Genomic DNA, 20275 nt, shown 5'->3' on the forward strand with positions numbered 1-20275 from the left:
AATGAAGTCACATTTTTGTACCAAAATACAGCTTTTGATGAAAACCTCTCTGGTTTTCAGGTAATCCATTTCCAATAATTCATTCACATTTGTCATGAAAAGCAGATCTCTTTTGTAAAAAAAACATAATCTAGACAAAAAATAAACGTTCTGTCAAAAATAGTGTTCATGTGAAAAAATTCCATCTAGTACTACTTACACGGCCAAAGATGTACAATAGCTATATAAATGGAACTGTTCAAATGTGGGCAGTTACATACTCCCACCTTCGCTTTTCTTGTCTCATATTATGTGTGAACTCCATTTATGAAAAGGAAAATTAAATATACAAAAGTTCAAGATTGAACATAACATCATTGTAACAATTTCTTCGAGCATTGACAATCTGGTATTTGCACCGGTGACTTATACGGGCCCTTTGAACCTTGGCTCATGAATTTCAGAGCACGGTGAGTAAACACACATATGTGTTTAAAATCCACAGCATTTTAACATTTACTTAAGAGGGTTCCAAGGACGCCTGGGAGAAGTTTCCAATTGTCTAGTTGATTCAGGAGGCTCTATTGCTTAGACATGTGGAGCAAATACTTAGCAAATGTTTTAGGAATTTGTAACTGAGCATAGTCAGCTTGTATAGCTCAAAAGCCAGGCTGCTTATCTTTGCTCGAATCTTAACTTCACATCAATCACACAAAGAAGATAACAATTTTTTTCACTGGTTAAAAAAAATTACTACCACAAGATAATCCTAAACAGTAAATTTAAAGGATAGATCTCGGTCAAAGATTTGGGATGAGATTTTCTGACGAACTCGGAGAGAGGCACTACCTAACAGCCAAACCAGAGGAACTGGAATTAAAGCACACTGAAGTGACAACATCCTTCATCGGCTTGTTAGCAGCAATAGCACCTGAGACCCAACTGGGCCCACTCTCATTGCCACCTCGTTGGAACATGAAGCTTGTGCAGGTGGTGGGAGGGCAGGTCAGAGCAGCCGTGTCAAGGCATAGCTCAGACTCCTTGCCCTGCAGGCCAATGAACCCAAATTTCTCCATGCTACAATGCATTTATAAATTCTGCCAATTGATGTACATGAAAAAATTGGTTTTAGGTGAACTTAAAGAGGTTAGAAATTAATGCATATTTTCTACCTAGCCTGCACAATCTTCCATTGAAAGCTGCAGCAAGCATTTCAAATTCTCAGGGCTTTGCACCAGGAACATACGGACTCTATACTGGAAATACTCCTATCACCTTTCAGCATTTCACTTTTCATTCTACAAATTTATAGATTCTCCTCTTTCTTCTGTTCAGTAATGGAATTTTAGGTGGATGGGGTCAAAATACAATGGAAAATGATGGGAATTAAGTTTCATTAAAAAAAAAACCCAAACTATTTTATACAGACTTTACAGTATTATGTCCCATAAGGAATGTTTTTATGCATCAGAGTGACTGGATCTGTATGTCTTACACATCCACGTTAACATCTCAGCAGCGCTTTCATTTTGTTTTCTAAATTATCATAAAGAAAGAAAAAGCATGTAAAAATATTCCACGCCCACTCTGGCAGATGCAAATGCATTAGATCAAAAAGTTATAGAGGAAGAAAATATTGACATTAGAACCATTAAACAACTGTGAGGAACTGGACAGTCCATTCCTGTCCAGCCTTTCCTAGTTATGCATTTCAGATCTCTTTAGGAAAGCTTGATTCCAAAGACTTTGACATGAAATATCTTTGATCTTTAATTACTAATATTGCATAATATTAGAATTTATTGAAGCATTCCATTAATCATGACAATCTCAAATCTGTTTATTTGAAAGTCAAACCTTTCAGAACTATTCCCCAGTGGAAAATCAACTAGTCTTTCACTGGCATTTAATTGGTGGACACTGTTTAATCCTGGCTATATCCCTGTATATTGCTCTTTAAAACAGGGTTAATAATAGCACATTTCTCCCATTCTGCTTTTGTCTCACAAGATGGGAAGCTCTTCAGGCAAAGCTGCATTTTATTATGAGTATGAACCGTTCCTAGAAAAATGATACTTGGAAACCAGCTGGGGTCATTAGGTGCTTTACAAGTAATAAAGACAATAATGGTCAGATGAAAACTGCGTGACCTGAACAAGATACTCCCATCTTCAAATGGTTAGACCAATACAAAGGGCAGTGGGTACTAATTAAGCTTTTTGAATAGCAGACCATCTTGTTCTAAACTGTGACCCTGACTTCGATGGCATTATGCCATCTAACCAGGATTACTGTGTGAGTAGTTGTGCTAACAGTGTTACCGAATCAGTAACTCCTAATAGCAGTCTGGGATGATTCATTCCTTCAAAAGGCTTTGGAGCTGCTCGGTGGTACAGCCCTCATTAGAGTTCCCTTATGCTGCAAGCTGGCTTTTGTGTCTATCTGCAGGAACTTCTGTGCTGCCCTCACGAGCACGTGCAGCCCATCCTGCATCAGCAGCAGTCAGCAAAGCTACCGTGTGAAAGAAGAGCAAACCCATCATTCAAACCAATTAACAGACGCCTGAAACATGGCCATATAGTCAATGCATCCACACCAACAGAGCTGACAAAACCTCTCTAAGCTGTACCATAGAGGACACCAGGCTTGTTAGCAGCACACGGTGATAAATGTGACAGCAGGACCCTTACTGTCCTACTGAAGCTCTTCTTCAGGACCCTTACTGTCCTACTGAAGCTCTTCTTCAGTCTATTAATTTATATTATTAGGATGGTGTCTGTAGAAAGCTGAGAATGTTTCAGAGAGTATAAATTTGACAGACAATCAGTATACAATTCTTTGAATGGGTGGTTTGTAAATGATTTCTAGTATACATTCACTACTTACTAACAGAGGATAGTCTGAGCAGGGCTTCATCACTACCTCCATTGGATCCTCCCTGACAGTAGCACACTCAAATAAAGCAGTAAAAAAATATTTCTCATGCTCATGGCAGTGCTGTCTGTTTGTCTGCTAAGATCCAGGATGAGGCTGACCTTGTCTGGTGCTGAGTTTTGTAGAGGGAGTCTTTCAGCTGGCACAAACCAGCACTTCACCTGCAAGGAGCAGACACTCTGCTCCATCTCTGAGGAAAACTCAAGGCATTATAAGGCATCATGAAGAGAGGAATATATCTAGTGAGGAGAGTAATGTGTTTTCCATCAAAGCTTCATCTGAAACCAGTGATGAGTATGAATAAAAAGCATAAGGTCCTGGGTAAACAAGTAAAGTGTCATATTCCAGCTGAAAAGAGGGTTGCTCAATAACTCTTTGGACAAAGGAACCGAGCATAGAGAAAATTAGACATATAGGGTTCACTCTCAACTCTAAAGCATCATTTTCTTTCTCATGCTCCTACTACACAAGCCTCTGCTTGGCAACGAGGTGAAGAAACAGCAGCGGGGAGGCACTCGGAAAGCTGGCAGAAACAATTGTAGGGGCCAGCTGGCAGCAGAGCTTGCTTCATGTGGAGTTCAAGCTTGACTGTTTATATTCCACAAGTCTAGTTACCAAAACCCTTAAACAGTCGCATCTCATCTGTCTCTGTCTTGAGAATGAATCATAAAAGCCAGGGTCACCTGTACAATGTCCTCTACTGCTTTTCCTGCTTAATACTTTAAGAAATCATGCCAAAAGGGTGAGAGTAAAGAGAATTCCCACCTACCACAGATGTGTTTCATTTCATGCTCCATTTCAGTTCCCAAAATTAAAAAAAAAATAAATATAGTCAAGAAGTACTAAAACATCGTCCCAGAAAGCAAGATGTGGAATAACTCTGAGTTGGGCAAAAATGAGCCCAGTTCTAATCCTTTACTGATGTCATGTGAGGATGCAACCGATGTATTTATGCTTTGTTTTTAACAGACAGATTTACCCCTTTGCTTAATCTCACCTTCAGAGGCACCACTTGCATCAGAATAGCGAAGTTAGTGAGGTGGTTACAGAGACACACTGAGTAGTTGAGGTCTCCAGTCTCACGTACACAACCTTCATTAGACCAAACACCAGTCCCATTGCTGGAAAGCACAGAAAAATGGAACATAATCTCCATCAAAATGCATTTTATGCAGGTTAATTTGACATGCTTTTTATTATACAGGAGATAAAGATTTAAAATCCATTTCAGGCTGGTGCATCCACAAACCCTGCTGATGTCTTCTCAATTCTATCATGAAAACAACCTTAGGGAAAACATTAACCAGAACAGCCACATGTCTGGGGGGCTCCATGGGCTCAGGCACCATAGATTGCCCACCCAAACTGCCTGCTTCTTAACCATGTATTACTTTTGATATTACTCTGGGTCTTGAAGCTAGACAGAGTGATTTGTATTTTTCTTGGTGCTTATTTTAAAGATAGGTATTACCTCACCCTTCTTCTGTCCTTTTGGACCTCCTTGAGTTCTCAAAGAAAGTCTGTCGTAGGTCAGAAACCAACTACTTATTCTTTAACTGCTATGCACTAGGGAATAAGACCATCTTGACACAATTAAAACTCATTTGGAAGGACAGATTTCATATTTCAGTTTCCATTCTGAGGCAAGCCCCAAGGGCTCAAGCCCCAGTGGAAAAGAGTACAGGAACAATGCCCCAGCCATATTAATTCGCTTCAGTAAAATCTGTTTCTAATTTATCATAATTTGTGAGTAACCATAACAACGAGTAACTGCCAACAGCTGGGACAGTTCAACATACTTGAAACAAAACTTCAATAAAACAATTACAGTGACCTTCCTATGTGCATGCTGGATAGGAGGGATCACAGCATTGTGGGCCATTGCTACATTAATTAGGCTTATATCGTTACGGCTCAAAAACTGTTAATCCCCATGAAATTCAAAATTCACTATTTGTATTCTTTCTCAATTCAGTAAGAGCAGCATGTTTGGAAATGAAAACCAGATGAGATACATTCAGAGCTAAAAAAAAAAATAGCTACTGCTTTTCCATGTTCCTACTTTAAGAAAGAAATTTAAGGTGATATTTGTTTCCCTTTATTCTAATTTGCATTCAGGGCCATAATATTTCTTCATTCCATGTGTTGGCCAAAACTCACAGCTCTGAAATACTGGTCTCACATGGTGTTGTGACACAGGAACAGATCCAGAGAAAACAATGGCTCTGCTGGAGATTTGCCATTTTAAAACATCCAAGCATCTGCCCAAGAGGACATCCTCATAAACTAAGATAAGCACAATTTGTATCAGTCTGCATTTTAGTTTTGATTCCAAAATTTGTCAGTCTTTCAACTACCTACCTAACACAGTGTCTGTGAACAATTTATGGTAAGAAGTCACTATGAGATTGTGGTTTTTGTGGACAAATGGCTCCAATTTTTTAACTATTTCCATGAACGAAAGAGAGCAAGAACAATATAGATAATATCTAGCATCACAAACTATGTGCAATTTAGTTCAATCAAGTTAAAGAATTTGAAATTATCTTACATACCTATAGTCCAGAAATGCACAGTAAAGATGAACTCTGTTACTCTTATTTAGTGCTTGGCTGTACTGTCTGGCAGTCTGCAAAATAAAAAAAATATAGACACTGAAGGGATGCTTAAAAAGGAACAAGTTCTGCTACTCAACTACTTTAAATTCTCATTGTTATAATAACTTCAATAGACTTATTTTAGATTAACACAGCATAACTGAAAGTAAGCTTTGTCAGTCTTTGTGGCTTTAACACAAATTCTGAATGTGCAAAGGCTGGTATTCAGTCTTAATTTTACACACTGAGATTAAACTCATGTCACTGAGCAAGAAATCCATATCCCATTTAAGTAAATTAAATTATTTATTGTATATAAGCACAAATGTATGTGTTAATTTTTGCAGGATTGGGGTGTTATTCTTCAGCATATATTTGGCTTTGTTGGTTTTTGTTCTCATTAGGCAATAAAAATCTCACATTTTAAGATTAATAACACTGAAATACGTGCATTGCAATGACCAGCTCACAGACGTTTTCTTTCCACAATAGTGATTATTTTAAAACATACAATCAAACTGAAAGAGCAATGCCATAATTCAAGATTTTATTTTAACACTCCTTAGCAGTATGATGACATAATTTCTATCTTCCATAAACAGATTTAGCCACTAACTCAATATCCTCCATTCAGGAAGCTTTGAGACCCCATTCTCCATTCTATTACAACAGTTTAATGACAAAATAATTCAAATTATATTGGAGTGAAGCAATAGTTTGCTATAGACAAATCATAAAAACTAGAGAATATCCAGGATCTGTTCAACTCTGTCTAATACATAAATCCCCAAGTGCACACTGTGTTAGACACTACCTTAAGGCAATTTTTTAATTACAAGATTCTTCAACATAAACAAATTGCTGGTGAATTAACATCCCCAGGATTATTGGAACACAATTCTGCTGTCGAGCCACAAGATAACCAAGCATTGCTTTCCTTGTTTTAGAGAAAGAAGGGAAAAAAACCCAACCATCTCATCATACTGCAACTCAACCAAGTACAAGAAGTCCCTGATGCAATTTTCCTTCTCCTCTCCCACAAGTCCAACAACGAGTGTCAGGCACAAGGTAGCACAGTTCCCTCCTTACTAGTGATAATAAAGCATTTCTGCCTAACCCAGGACATTCTCACATTCACGCTGGATTTCCACACAGTTCAAGCAGCTATGTTGTAGATAAGGCCATTTACTTCTTAACTCACATCTCTGGATAACATAAATGGAATTTTCTTATCTGCTTGAGCAACATCCCTGGACAAAATTTCTAGTTCCTTGACTCACCCTGTTTTCCCTAAGCCTTCATCATAGAAATAGCTGAGATTGCAGGCTGGGTAGTCACAGCAGCAGAGCTTTGTGAAAAGGAAAGGCTGCCACTCATCTGCCAAGGGTCTCTATTTTCCCCTTTGACTCTAGTGACATCCTGTAGCCTTTTTCCATGAGAGGAGCAAAGCAAATGGTAAAACCTCACACACTCACGTGTGCCACACTAGGAAGAGATAATTAAACAAGATTCACATACCCCATCACCAGGAAATATCTCACTGATATAACCCCCAACCTGCTCACGTCACTTTCTTTCCAGCTGTGGTGAGAGAGGTGTAGTAAAACCAAGTATATGATGTTAATTAATACAGAGGAGTCTTTCCTCATCTGTGAAAGCCCTTCCCCATCGCTGGCTACCTTCTCATAGCCCCACGCTTCAGGATCAAACTGCTATGTTCCATGCTAGATTCATCATTTCTGAACTTCCTGTTCCTTTCAGAAAGTGGAAAGCTGCCTTCTGTAACTTCAGTTAATGTGGTTTTGTTGGCAGAGTTCATTCTGTTTTACCAGCAGCAAGGGCATGTAGCATAATGTTTGCCCCTTATGCTATATAATGTTATGTCCATCACGTCTATAGCTTCCCTGAAGTAAGCAACTGATAGAACACATAGTCAGTTTGTATTACAAATTACTTCACTTGTATGACAGACAAATAGTGGCTAAAAAAAAAAAAAATAGAGAGAGAGAAAGATCTGCTGTAATAACAGCTAAGATCATACAATAACTGTCATTTCTGATTTGTAAGACACCTCTAGATAAATCTTGATTCTTAATACACTAAATGGAAAGGGCACCGCAGGGTCAGGTTGGAAGAAGATACAGTACCTCAGCCATATGTCTTTTTACACAAATAAATCCCAGATGTATGTTTCACCCTCGATTAAGCACCTCTAGCAAGGGACAATTTATTGTTTTTCTCCATCTTTAACTCTAAACACAGATGTCATTCATTAGACAAAGAACTACACGAAGTAGTACAGGCTACAGAGTCTCTGAGAAAAGAACAAGTAAATAATGCATATACAAGATGGGTCCATATCAATTTGCCTATTTACTTCTCTTAAAAAATATGTCCCATGTTTTAACACATACGACGTAGGCCTTACAAGGCTTTTCAGTGCCATTTATAACTGCATAAAATTCTCACCTGCTCAGACTTCGTTGGAAGTTCTGCAACAAAACCGTCATTAGAATACAAAGCCCCCCAACATATAAGAAACTGGCTACAATGAGGAATAAACTCTCTCTGATCTTCAACAGCTCTACTTCAAAGCACTCTCTAATCTATGAAAAACGAACTGACTGTACCTCAGTGTTGCATTTCTGAAGTTAAACTGTGTGTGACAGCTTATATGTGACTTGGATCCTGTAGCACTGAGGATATTGATTTAATGACATTGATAACAGAAAGCTTAATATACAAGTAGGCTTTTACACTAAAAGATTAAGTCACTCGAGTGTTTATAAAAGCCTGTGAAAGGACAGTTTATGCAGCTTTCAGTAGCGTGGGAAGTACCAGCACACTCAGTAATCCAGGAGCTGTGCATCAGTTCTCCCTGATCCACGTTATTGATATCAGTCCTTCTGCAAGAGAGGGGTAAATGCAGCTTCCTCAAAAAGGATTACATTCAGAGAGGAAAGCAACCTCTTGTCACTGAGAAACAGTGCAAACTCCATGTCTGTCTGATGGAGCAGGTATCTTAAGGAAGGACTATCGGTTTGTATCACGGCTGTTCAGCATCCTTTACACTAATCGCTGACTCTCAGTAAATTAGTCAGATTTACAAGCGAACCACAGAAACTCGTGTGTGTTGAGAGCTTACAGAGGATATGCGTGGCTGTGTGTTGGGGATAACGGTGCTTACACTGCTGGGAACTAGGCACAAGGCCATGGTTAGTGGGCAAAGAGGCCAAAAAAGGGGAGTGAGGGGCTGAAAGGACTGCTGGAAACCTTCAGGAAAACCTAGTTGCAGGAAATGTCATGAGCACAATTGCAGAAGAAAAACAGTCAGCCAGCTGCTGCTGGGAAGGCTTGCCAAGGAAGAGAAGCCAAGCAGAGGGTGGGGTGAACCTTTATGAGATTAGCTTGTTTCTCCTCTCCTCCCATGAATTTAAAAAGCAAATATTTAGCTACACAGCGGTGGCCACCAAGGAAGGAGGGTGTGCACCTTCTAATTCAATATGTATTTTTCTCCAGTGTGAAAAAGGACAAATCTGTGGGTCAGATCTGCACTGATCTAAACTCAGTAGCTCCAAGCCCAATGTGTTGGGTGTCGGACTTCCTCTCATCCAAAGCAGATGATAATTTACCCGATTAAGTTCAATTTGGAGTTCACTTGTCTCTGTTTACAAAATACAGCATTTTGTCTAATTCAGAGATTTTGAAGCCTTGTCTTCTGACGTCCAACACTACCAAGGATTATTTTGAAGGTGGCAAGAAAAAGTACTATGAGAAACATGCCTCTCATCAGTATGTTTGTGGGTTTTGTGCAGCTCACAACACCACTGGAATATTCTTACAGGTGTATGAATCAAAAGCACTTTTGATTCTGGTTTATGAATTAAATTAGAGACTAAAACGATGCTTCTAATCTACGAATTTCCTGTCCTCACAGTGACATCCTGACTGCTAGTGTGACCTATCCAGGATCATGCTGTTCATTAACTTTCCTTTCTACCTTATATGACCTACTTCTCCTAATTACCTAGAAAATTAAAACTTCAAGGTACGTTCACCTACTCAATTCCCTGTAAAAAGACAGACAGAAAGAAAGAGAAAGAAAGAATAATCACCTATTTCTAGAGTGGCTATATTGGCTGTTTTCTTCCAAGCTGTGAGAAAACTGCATTGCAACAGACCTTGGGCTTAGATCACCCAACTATTTTTATTTAGAGTCTGTTTGATTGATGAACTCTAACATATAACTAGCATATGTAATGAAAAAAATGTTATAAATTGTACAAGAATGAACTTATCAGTAGGAAATTATAGGTGTTATGCATAAAAGTCAGACCTTTAGCTCTTCGAGTGTTGTCAACAGAGCTATGCCAACACACACTTACTGAAGTAACAAGCAAAATACTGTTGCTCCCAGGGTCAACATGAAAGCTCATTGAATGTATTTCTTAATGGTACAATCATACAGTAAAAGAAAAAACCCAATGATATCAAAAAGGGTGGAAGACTGCGACAGACAACAACATAAAGGAAAAAACAGTCACATATCAGAGGCTATAAAGGCATCTGAAATTAGAAAATGTTGCCATGTGTAATTGAATATGGATTGGGTTTGATCCTTCCTTTGCCTGAGGTTAAAAATAGTCAACGTATCAATTTTCTGCAAAAATATTGTTAATCAAATGCTACAGCAATAGCCTTCCCCAGGTCTCAGAGTTGTCCATTTAACAGCTGCTGCATGGATCAAGCAGTGTGAGAATAAAAAAAGTAATGAAAAAATCCATGAGCAACAGACTGAAAAATACCTTGGCTTATCTTGGCTGCTCTACTACATAGCATTTTTATAAAGAGAGAAAGAAAAGGAGGAGGGAACGGACAAGGAAATTGTCCTGGTACTTTTTGTTTCAATTACTGTACATAGCAGAAAATTTTGATTACTTCTGAATGCGTACAGCATCAAGAGATCTTGTTATTTTTCTTCCACTAGCAACACCACATCCCTCTTAAATATATCCCATCTTTCTTATGGCACTGAACAAGGGGCTTCATCCAACAGCTGCCAAGAAAACACCCGCCCACCTGCAGATCTCAGGGTGGGCTGTCAGGCACTGTGCATCTGTAAAACAGATGCTCATGATCTACAGAAACTGAAACTCTTACTTGGTGCTCATTTTTCTTCAGTTTGTCTCTTTGATCCACTTCAAGTAACCTGCTTATAGCACAGGCAGGTTTCCTGGCGCCTGGAAGAGCTGAGGCAGTGATTGCTACATGCAGTCTAGGGGCAATGTCACGACAGCGTTAAAAAAGTCACAGCTCTTCTCCCTGGCTTTGGGTGCTAAATAGCATAAAAGTCAGATTTTCCCAAACTGCTCCAGGAAAGCTGCAATTTTGGCAATGGAAATTGACTGCAATCTTCGAGTTAAAATTATAATCTCCCTAAACACACATGCACAGCTCCCAAATGTGTTTGTTCTTTTTTTTTTAATTTTACAGCTAAAAAGTTCCCACCCTAACACAGAAGTTACATTCATGTGGATCCCTCAGGCAGCTAACAGAGCACAGCATCAGTGGGCCAGCGCTGAGGACTCAGGAATTTCTGAGCACAAAGGACCTTGCCTCTAAGCCACGTATCGTCTAGGGACTACGCTTTCATACATTCCTCAACTTCAAAGATCTCAAATATGTAACAATAGCTTTCTTCCCTTTTTCTTTCTCTTTGGTCTGGGTCCATATGGGCATGATGAGTGTTTTGTATGTATTTGTTAACACTGGGCAGTGACAAGTAGTTGCATTCCAAATTCTTTCAGCTTGGAAGCCAAAACTATTTAAGATGTAGTACTGCAGTGTAAAATCATGCCAAACTCCCATTGACTGCAATCTGGATTAATCATAGAATGGTTTAGGTTGGAAAAGACCTTTAAGATCATCTAGTTTAATCGTTAACCTAGCACTACCAAGTCCACCACTAAACCACGTCCCTAAGCACCACATCTACACCTCTCTTAAATACCTCCAGGAATGGCGACTAAACCACTTCCCTGGGCAGCCTGTTCCAATGCTTGACAATCTTTTTGGTGAAGAAATTTTTCCTAATATTCAACCTAAACCTTCCCTGGTGCGACTTGAGGCCATTTCCTCTCTTCCTACCACTTGTTACTTGGGAGAAGAAACTGGCCCCCGCCTTGCAACAACCTCCTTTCAGGTAGCTGTAGAGCGTGATAAAGTCTCCCCTCAGCCTCCTGTTATCCAGGCTAAACAACCCCAGTTCTTCCCCCAGCTGCTCCTCTGTCCCAGTTTTAGCTGGGACAGAGTTTTTTTTAACAGCCAGAAGAGCTCCCTGTTTTGGTTTCACTCAGAGGCTCACTCTGAGAAGAATGTTGATAGCAAGCTGATGTTTGTGGTTGGAAGTGAAACTCCAAGGACTTTTCAGTGTGCGGAGTACAGAAACACGGCAGGATAAGGGGGGAGCATAGCTGGGACAAGGGGGACACGATTCCCCTTGTCATTTGTGTGGAACTTAAGACTGAGGGCCAAACTGGCCCATTAGTATTCCATATCATGCAGCGTCATGCCCAGTATAAAAGCGAGGGTCAGCCGGGAAGAGGGGCTTTTGCGCTTTTGCTCTTTTTGCACTTTTGCTCTTTTGCGCTTGCTGCGCTGTTGCTCTGCTGTTTTTTTTTTTTTTCTTTCTCTCTCTCTCTTTCTCTCCCTCTCTGCCCCTCTCTATTTCGGGGCCTCGCGTTCGTCCGGGATTTGCAGTTTTCGGGACGAGACGGGCTTCGCATACAAGGGGTGGTGAGCACCTACATTGTATTAAATCATCTGTATTAAATCACTCTTATCTCAACCCACGGGTTTCACGTTTATCCTTTAATTCTCTCCCTCATTCCTGGGGGTAGGGGAGGGGGAGTGACCGGCTGTGTGTGGGGCGGTTCAACATAACCCACGACATCCTCACAGGACTAGTGTTCCAGACCCTTCACCAGCTTTGCTGCCCTTCTTTGGACACACTCCAGCACCTCAATAGCTTTCTTGTAGTGAGGGGCCCAAAACTGAACACAGTATTCAAGGTTCAGCTTCACCAGTGCCAAGTACAGGGGGACAATCACCAACCTGGTCCTGCTGGCCACACTATTTCTGATACAAGCCAGGATGCTACTGGCCTTCTTGGCCACCTGGGCACTCTGCTGGCTCATATTCAGCTGGCTGTTGACCAATATCCCCAGGTCCTTTTCCACCAGGCAGCTTTCCAGCCACTCTTCCCCAGGCCTGCAGCATTGCATGGGGTTGTTGTGACTCAAGTGCCGGAACCGACACTTAACCTTGTTGAACCTCACACAATTGGCCTCAGCCCATCGATCCAGCCTGTCCAGATCCCTCTGTAGAGCCTTCCTACCCTCAAGCAGATCAACACTCCCACCCAACTTGTTGTCTGCAAACCTACTGAGGGTGCACTCAATCCCCTCATGCAGATCATTGATAAAGATTTTAACAGAACTAATAATATTCACAATATTGTTGTAAATCACGGTAATAAATGGAAAGCACAGAAAGGCTGAAAAATAGCCACAGAACGAAGAAGGTTCATTTCATTAGTCATGCATAGAGCTGACTTCAATGGAAGGCAAATAGAAACTGCAGGACGAGGACCTTTGAAATTCAATTTGGGCAGCAACCAAGTTACATCAGTAAATATTTGATGTTTAAAATTTTAAATGCCAATCAGTGAGAAATGGGGCTCAGCATGGCAGCCTTTCCTTATGCGAGCACCAATAAACACAGGATTGAACTGATGATCTGTATGAAAATTTGCTTTAATGCTGAAGTGAAAAAATAATTTCTCATGTCCCTTAAAGCAGTTCTGTTCCAAAGAATGACAAAGTTAAAAGATTAATATTCTCTCTCTGGAAATAGTCTCATTTAGTAATTAGAAATATAGGAATCGAATGGTTTTGATATGTCCTTACAGTTAAACAGTTATATCCATATGTAAGAAAAATTTTATACACATACAGCCCTCTAAACCTGCATGTGGTTTAGACATCTAGGGAGGGACTAAGGAGTGCAAAATTAAGTCATTGATACTGAAACACCTGGGACATGTTTTCTCACTTCTTTGAGTTTAAGCAAGTCAATTCAAATGAGAGAACAAGCGAGAGCTAGTTTCTTTCCTGCGTGTTATTGATGGAATTGTTTACGCAGAGCCAGTGTCATCAAACTTATTGAGACACTCCACATTGCCTCCAACTGACTCAGGGCATAACCTCCAACTAGATATTACCTCTCCAAAATTAATGAATGCAGTCTGGCTCCAAAGAGATCTAATTTAAATCAGGTAATTTAAAATGCAAGTTATTTCACTCAAGGTGCCTGCGTTGAAGCAGTTACTCACTGCTTAAAAGACCTTATTTTGTTTTAATGTAATGCAAAGCCCTGCAGAGCAGCTTTTTGCTCTTCCTATCTCCCTTCCCATCTGACACACTCAGAGCTATCAGAATTTCACACTGGACAGAAAAAGAAACCCAGCTTGATTGTCAGGGCTCATGAATGAAATATCATTTCAGCTTTTCCCCACCCTCCTTGCTATCAGCATAATAAAGTAGATTTTGTGGTCATGCTGATACAAGTTCATGATAACTTTCCAAAACTGCTTAGTGAAATAGATGACAGTGTCGTCTGTTAAGGTTTTTTGTTTCCTTTTGCTGTGCCTTTTTCTGCTACTCTGCATTATTATATTAAAAGTACATTGCTTTTCTAAAATGAGAAGCAGATGTGCCTTCTATACACCCTTTCTTAATCACCCCTATTTTTCTTGACTCACGTGAAAGTACTGCTAAAAGAAAACAACTGGTCTGATTGATATTGAAAAGGCTATTTAAAAACATTTTCTAATCCAGCAGAACCATAATGAAAGAGGTAAACACAAATCTTTTTTTTTTCTTTTTCTCCGTTCACCTGCAGTATTTTGACATAGCCAGAAATATTTCCCTTTGCCATACAACTGTCCGGGCCCATTGCAGAGCTCTGTAACAGGAAGCAACGTCTAGGCAGTGACAAGAGCTGTGATAGGGACCAGAAGGCAAGCATAAAGCATAATCCCTTAAAGGGATGCACAGAGTAGAATCCATTTTAAGAATACTTTTTCTATTAGGTAATATTTCCACAATCCTTAGTTTCCAAAACAGTGCTTGGACTTTTCCTCCTGATGGCTTTTTTTTTTTTTTTTTGAAGAGAAACATTTGCATCAGATGTGAACCATTCAAGACACTCAGATTTAACATTTGAACTGCAGTTGTGGTTCACAATCCTTGTATTACTGGGGCAGAGAGAATTTAAATCTGAAACAAGAAACTGAGACAGCTCAGCAATAGCTGGATAGGAGCTGGGCACTTCGCCCGTTATGCCTCCCTGCCCATGGAGCCAGTGCCTGCATGAGTGTTTGCTTCGATTTCTGCAGTACAGTCACCCCTATCCCAAACAAGACACGCCTGGAGTTTTGATAACAAGATTTCATAAAGCTCAGCTGAACTGAAAACCCTTAAAACAGAGGTTTGATCCCCACAACTAACTGCAGGCAACAGCAAGAAGTTGCACTGAAATCAAAACCAACAGGAAGGTACAAAACCTGGCAGCAATAGCAAGTCTCACTGGCACGTTTTGGCTTCAGTTTTACATACTTCTTTACCAATACACAAACGAAGTCTGAATTAGCAAACATCTCTCTTTCCTACAAGACTGAAAGTCAGAATATTATCAATCAATCAATACTCACTCATATTTTTTATGGAAGAGGCTTTAGATACTATTTTGGCAATTTTTCACACAAGGAGCACATAGCAGTTAGCCCAAGATAGATTTCCAAGTGAAGAATCAATATATACTGCCTTTTCTAAGTAGACAAAACGAAAAAGCACAAAGATGTCCTAATTTTCCCTCACAAAGACCAAACAAAGTCTGTGTCCTTGTTTTTGAAGAGCAAAAGGACTTTGACAGCCTGGAGCAGTGAAACATTAAAATTTCATGTACTCTGCATGATAACAACAGGAATAACAGACTGTTTATGGAATAAATGGCAATAATGAATTTATCTTTTTTGTAAAGACTTCAATGCCCTGCACTTCACCTCCAAGGACAAAATGAGCTTCTGGGAATGGGTAACTTTGAGAGTCTGGGAATGTGAGAGGTCTGATATGGCCAATAACCGCCCATGAAGCAGGACAGAGACAGAGGGCACCACGACAATAGGAACATGACAAAGGGGTCAAGGGCTGCTGGTTTTGGTGAAGATTACCTGAGGTCCTCTGGGAGCCCAGTTAAGCCAGTGAGGCTTTGTCCAGGGCTCCAGTTGAAGCACAGTCCTGTCTCCCATGTACATGCCTGCGCAAGCAAGCGCTTAGCAACCCTTAGTGAGAAGCAACAGAGGTGACAGGAAAGCAGCAAGAGCTAAGACCCAAGGCACAAGGTCTTCAGGGCACAGGCACAAAAATCCTTTTGGTTTCTGTGTGCACAGCACATAACTTAATGAGACTCTGGTTTATGACATAGATATGCTAATACGGATAAAACTGTACTCCTGAAGGAAAATACCAGCATCTTCAGATGTTAGAAGCCCCTTCATCAGCTTCACTAAAAGCTTGATCAGGCCTGCATTGCACACTTCGAAAAAAATAAGATTTTGTAAGATATTCAGCTGGTTCATCATTATACATTTGTAGAACCATCTTTGCTAACATTTCTTTCCAAACAAAGGGCTGTATTTTAAAGGGTGTTTTGAAGACATGATTTAATGAAAGCTTTAGGAGGAGTTTTAATAGTTCACGTCAGAAACAGAGCACCAGGCTTAATGGTAAAAATATTTACCACTCAGTACATTTGTTGCTAATATTTTTTTCTAGGACTGGATTTATATGTTAGCATTTTCCATTCTCATTAAAATCCTGGCTATGCGAATGTTGCCTCTGAAAAGCAATGCCTCACATTCTTTGTGAATTATATGTGGCAGCCTTTGTTTTATATTGACCCCTTCAGCTCTTAGCTCCCTTGACTAGCTGCTAATCATCATTTATCCTTTCTCTGACTCTGCTAATCTCCGGGGAGCGGGTGGGACAGGCAGTCAATGGAAGCGATGGAGTATAAATAATGACAGAGTACAATAAACATTCCAATTGCAGTGCCACATCTCATGACAAAGACTTTCAGAAAGATACAGTGCACAGTTGTACGATAAGACTGTTGTTACTAGACTGAAAAATATTACAAAACACTTTTGCTTGTTTAAGTCCAAGGTATTCAGGCCCACTAGGTGAGATCAGGGAATTTTTATTTTGTGGAATCAAAAAATCACTCGGACGCTTGTTTTTATTCCTAAATTCACTTTCCCCATGTGACTTTTCACAGGTTCTTTCCTGTCTCTCTGCATTTTGTTTCATATTCGTTTTGCTCGCTATTTAGTCTGTAATGTCTAAAACATGACTGCTGTATCTTGTTACGCTTTGCATGGTGGGAATCCAGCTAAAGCCTGCAGAGACCAGATGTAGAAGCCTATGTTCACATATACCCTAAAACTGTGGCATTTTCTGATAAGCCGCTTTGGGCCATCTGAATACCTCCTTAAGCACCTGGTGAACCCAGGGGCTTTCTTCCCCTGACTTCTCTTTCCCCTGACTCCAGGTAGAGACATACATGCCCACTGCTTCACCTGCTCCAGTTCTTGCAAACATATAGCCACAGAGTGAAAATGACCTGGAAAAAAGAAAACTAACCCCAACAAAAAATGCAAGTTTTCTATCACATTAATAAGCTACAGCTGCTGTCTTAAGTGCTACAATCAATAAATGAGACAAGGAACCCATGGCAAGGGAGACAAGGACAGGAGCAGGATTGCTCTGTTCAGACACAATCCAGATCTGTACCAGATTGGGTCTAACATTAATCTTTGTCTTGAGACAAAATACTCTTCTGCAGTGCTTTTAGAACAGCAGAGCAATGTAATATCCCTTTTGCAAGACTCTGTATTTCATAGGCCTTAACATCCCATTAAGATATTACACTCTCTTGACTAGATCTTTCTAGGATTAAGCTCATATGGGTTTCCATTGCTTTTTTTTTTTTTCCTTTTCATTATGGGAAAAAAAACTCTCTGAAGAACATTTACAGGTTTTTTTCTACTAATTTGAATCTTTTCTCGCATTCCTGTACATTTGCCAAATACGAGTTGTGTTTTAGTCTGTTCCATGAATAGGGATGAAATTCACATCACTATTTAGTTTAGTGTCATTTTTCATTCACAGGAAGTGTCAGGGTGCCAGAACTATTCGATTTGTGCATCAGCCACAACTAACAAATTAAGAACCACTCTGGAATTAGGCCTGGTCCATTAACTTCAGCTACAAAGTTGAGTAACACAAGACTAAGCCTCTGAGTTTGTTTTCAGATGCGAAAACGGAAGTTAGTGGAAACTCGTGTATGTCTCTAGACATAAGGCAGAGAGAGATGCTGTTGCTGATACAGCAGTGACAGAAAAAAGCCAGCTGCAATTTAAGCCAGGGGCCCTGGTTCTGCTGTGAGTATCGTGCCGCACAAGGACAGTGTCACGAGGCTGCAGTGCTGGCACAGCCATCCACCCTCCTCCAGCAGCACTACACAGAGCACTGGGCAGCCTGGGCTGGAGAGCCCGGGGTGCCCAGCTTCGCCAGCCAGGGAGCCCTTGGGACTGCAGAAACAACCCAAAGGCAAATTAAAGGCTGTGTTTTCAGAAGTGCAATAAACACAGCGCTCCTGAGAAGCTGGAGCTCTGAATTCTCAGTATATGTGGGGTTTTTTTCAGGATAACCAGGATGAAAGTTTTAAAGTAGGGGTACATGCAACCTTTCAGTCTTCCGCAACTTTGCAAATAACACCAGCTTTTCCTCTTTTTCCTCAGCTAAAAGTTTACACAAACATTCGACCAAGAGCGTTGTGTGCAGCTGTACAAAACTGCAGGCAAACAAAACCCAAAGTGCACTCAGCGAGCTCAGGAAGAGGAACAAGCAGCCCAATAAGGAATTACTGCCTGCTGGCTGATTCGTCTGGACATATCCTAAAGTGCCACCAAAGGCGTCTTCTGCCATAAATTTGAATACCTCCATAATTACTCAGCTCCCAGCCTGTGCTGTTTGGCTGGAGCTCAGTTTTTCCATGTGATTCCTGAAATCAGCAATGGGTCCCTCTGGAAACTGATCTAATGGTTTGAGGAATGTAGCTATGGTCATTAGAGCTTGGCAAAGTTTTTTGCAAAATCTCCAAACTCGTTTGTCAATTACTCAATACAACCATTTAAAATGGGCAAAGAATGAGAAATCTCATGTTCTCCCTTCAATGGAAATGCTGCTACAACCCTTTCCTTTCTCTTTCTTGCAATCAGTGAAATGTCACTATGTGGTAACCTGGATTTTTAAGTATCTTGACAAGGTGCAGTGGCCAGTAGTTAAGCAACATACTACAGTGCCACATTCCAGTAAGTTCCTGTGACACAGGCACTCTGTTAATCGTCATCTTTTCTTTTCTTTTTTTTTTTCTTTAAATATATTACATAAATAGAGGAAATGCTTTTAGATCTAATAAAACTATAACCACACAAAACCAGAAATAACTGACTGCATAATTTAATTTATCAGCATAATGCTATATAACTTCTGAAAGACTACAAACCAAAAAGCAAAAGCCTTCTACAAACTGCTGCATGACAGTAGCTTCATAGGGCTCAGAGGCACCCATCCTGTTCCCACTGATCCTAGTAAGGAAACTCACAGTGACTTCAGGAGGTACAAGGTGCAATATTCCCATTCCATTGTGATTAAAAGTTATTAAAAAGAAAGACAGTCCAGTTTCAGGAACATAGTGTCTCAGAACATTACAGCAACTATTTCAGTACCATCTGAGTACTAGTTCGGGATGCTTTATGCCACGGAGCATGGAGATTTCCTTCTTTTGCTAAACACGTTATTTTTGGAAACATTCTTGCTAGTGTTCACGAGAATATTTCCAATGGGGCAACACTTCCAATTAAGACCTTCTTTTTATCGTTTATGTAAGTGGCTGACAGCCTTAAAAATAAATGTGTTTTTTTAATAAACAGATGATGGTAACTTGTCACAGACTGATACACAGTCCAAAAAAGTAAAGAGATTCCTTCCAAGCATTACTTATAACTTAATAACTTTTAGCATCCTTATAACCAAAAATGTCACATGCTATGCATATCTACCCCATGTCCATATCATCTACTGCTTGTTTAGGAATACTTAAAAAGTGGTTCATTAAAAAACCGCAGTCATTTCTGACATAGATGAGAGGCTCTTTCGCAAACTCCTGTGGTAAGATCAAGTATTTCTAACAATGAAAAACAGGAGAAAGAGGAAAAACAATCTTCCCTGGGGGTGTATTTAGATTCTTTTCAGCACAGTAAGTTATCAGGGGCATCAATGCTGTCACTGGAATTCTTGGACTGCCTTGCACACATAGAATAGAATCATAGAATGGTTTGGGTTGGAAGGGACCTTAAACATCATCTAGTTCCAACCCCCCTGCCATGGGCAGAGACATCTTCCACTACACCAGGTTGCCCAAAGCCTCATCCAACCTGGCATTGAACACTTCCAGGGATGGGGCATCCACAACTTCTCTGGGCAACCTGTTCCAGCGCCTCACCACCCTCTGAGTGAAAAATTTCTTCCTTATATCAAATCGAAATCTCCCCTCAAAAGGCTTTGCTGTGGTTAACAGGA

At 40.2% G+C, this 20275-nt stretch overlaps 1 protein-coding gene across 3 annotated transcripts in view; it reads right to left on the minus strand.

Annotated features, from left to right (window-relative positions):
* The window catches only part of ADGRD1 (adhesion G protein-coupled receptor D1), a 151310-nt gene that overhangs the window by 62918 nt on the left and 68117 nt on the right, over window positions 1–20275 (minus strand). For all 3 annotated transcript variants that reach the window (XM_086623544.1, XM_086623546.1, XM_086623545.1), the window contains 2 exons: window positions 5469–5542; window positions 3911–4034 (listed from right to left, as the gene is read on the minus strand). In XM_086623544.1, coding sequence (XP_086479670.1) covers window positions 3911–4034; window positions 5469–5542 — 198 coding nt within the window. The remainder of the gene's footprint in view (window positions 1–3910; window positions 4035–5468; window positions 5543–20275) is intronic.

This window comes from Tauraco erythrolophus, chromosome 19, assembly GCF_009769465.1.
Source record: "Tauraco erythrolophus isolate bTauEry1 chromosome 19, bTauEry1.pri, whole genome shotgun sequence".
Classification (NCBI taxonomy): Eukaryota; Metazoa; Chordata; class Aves; order Musophagiformes; family Musophagidae; genus Tauraco; species Tauraco erythrolophus.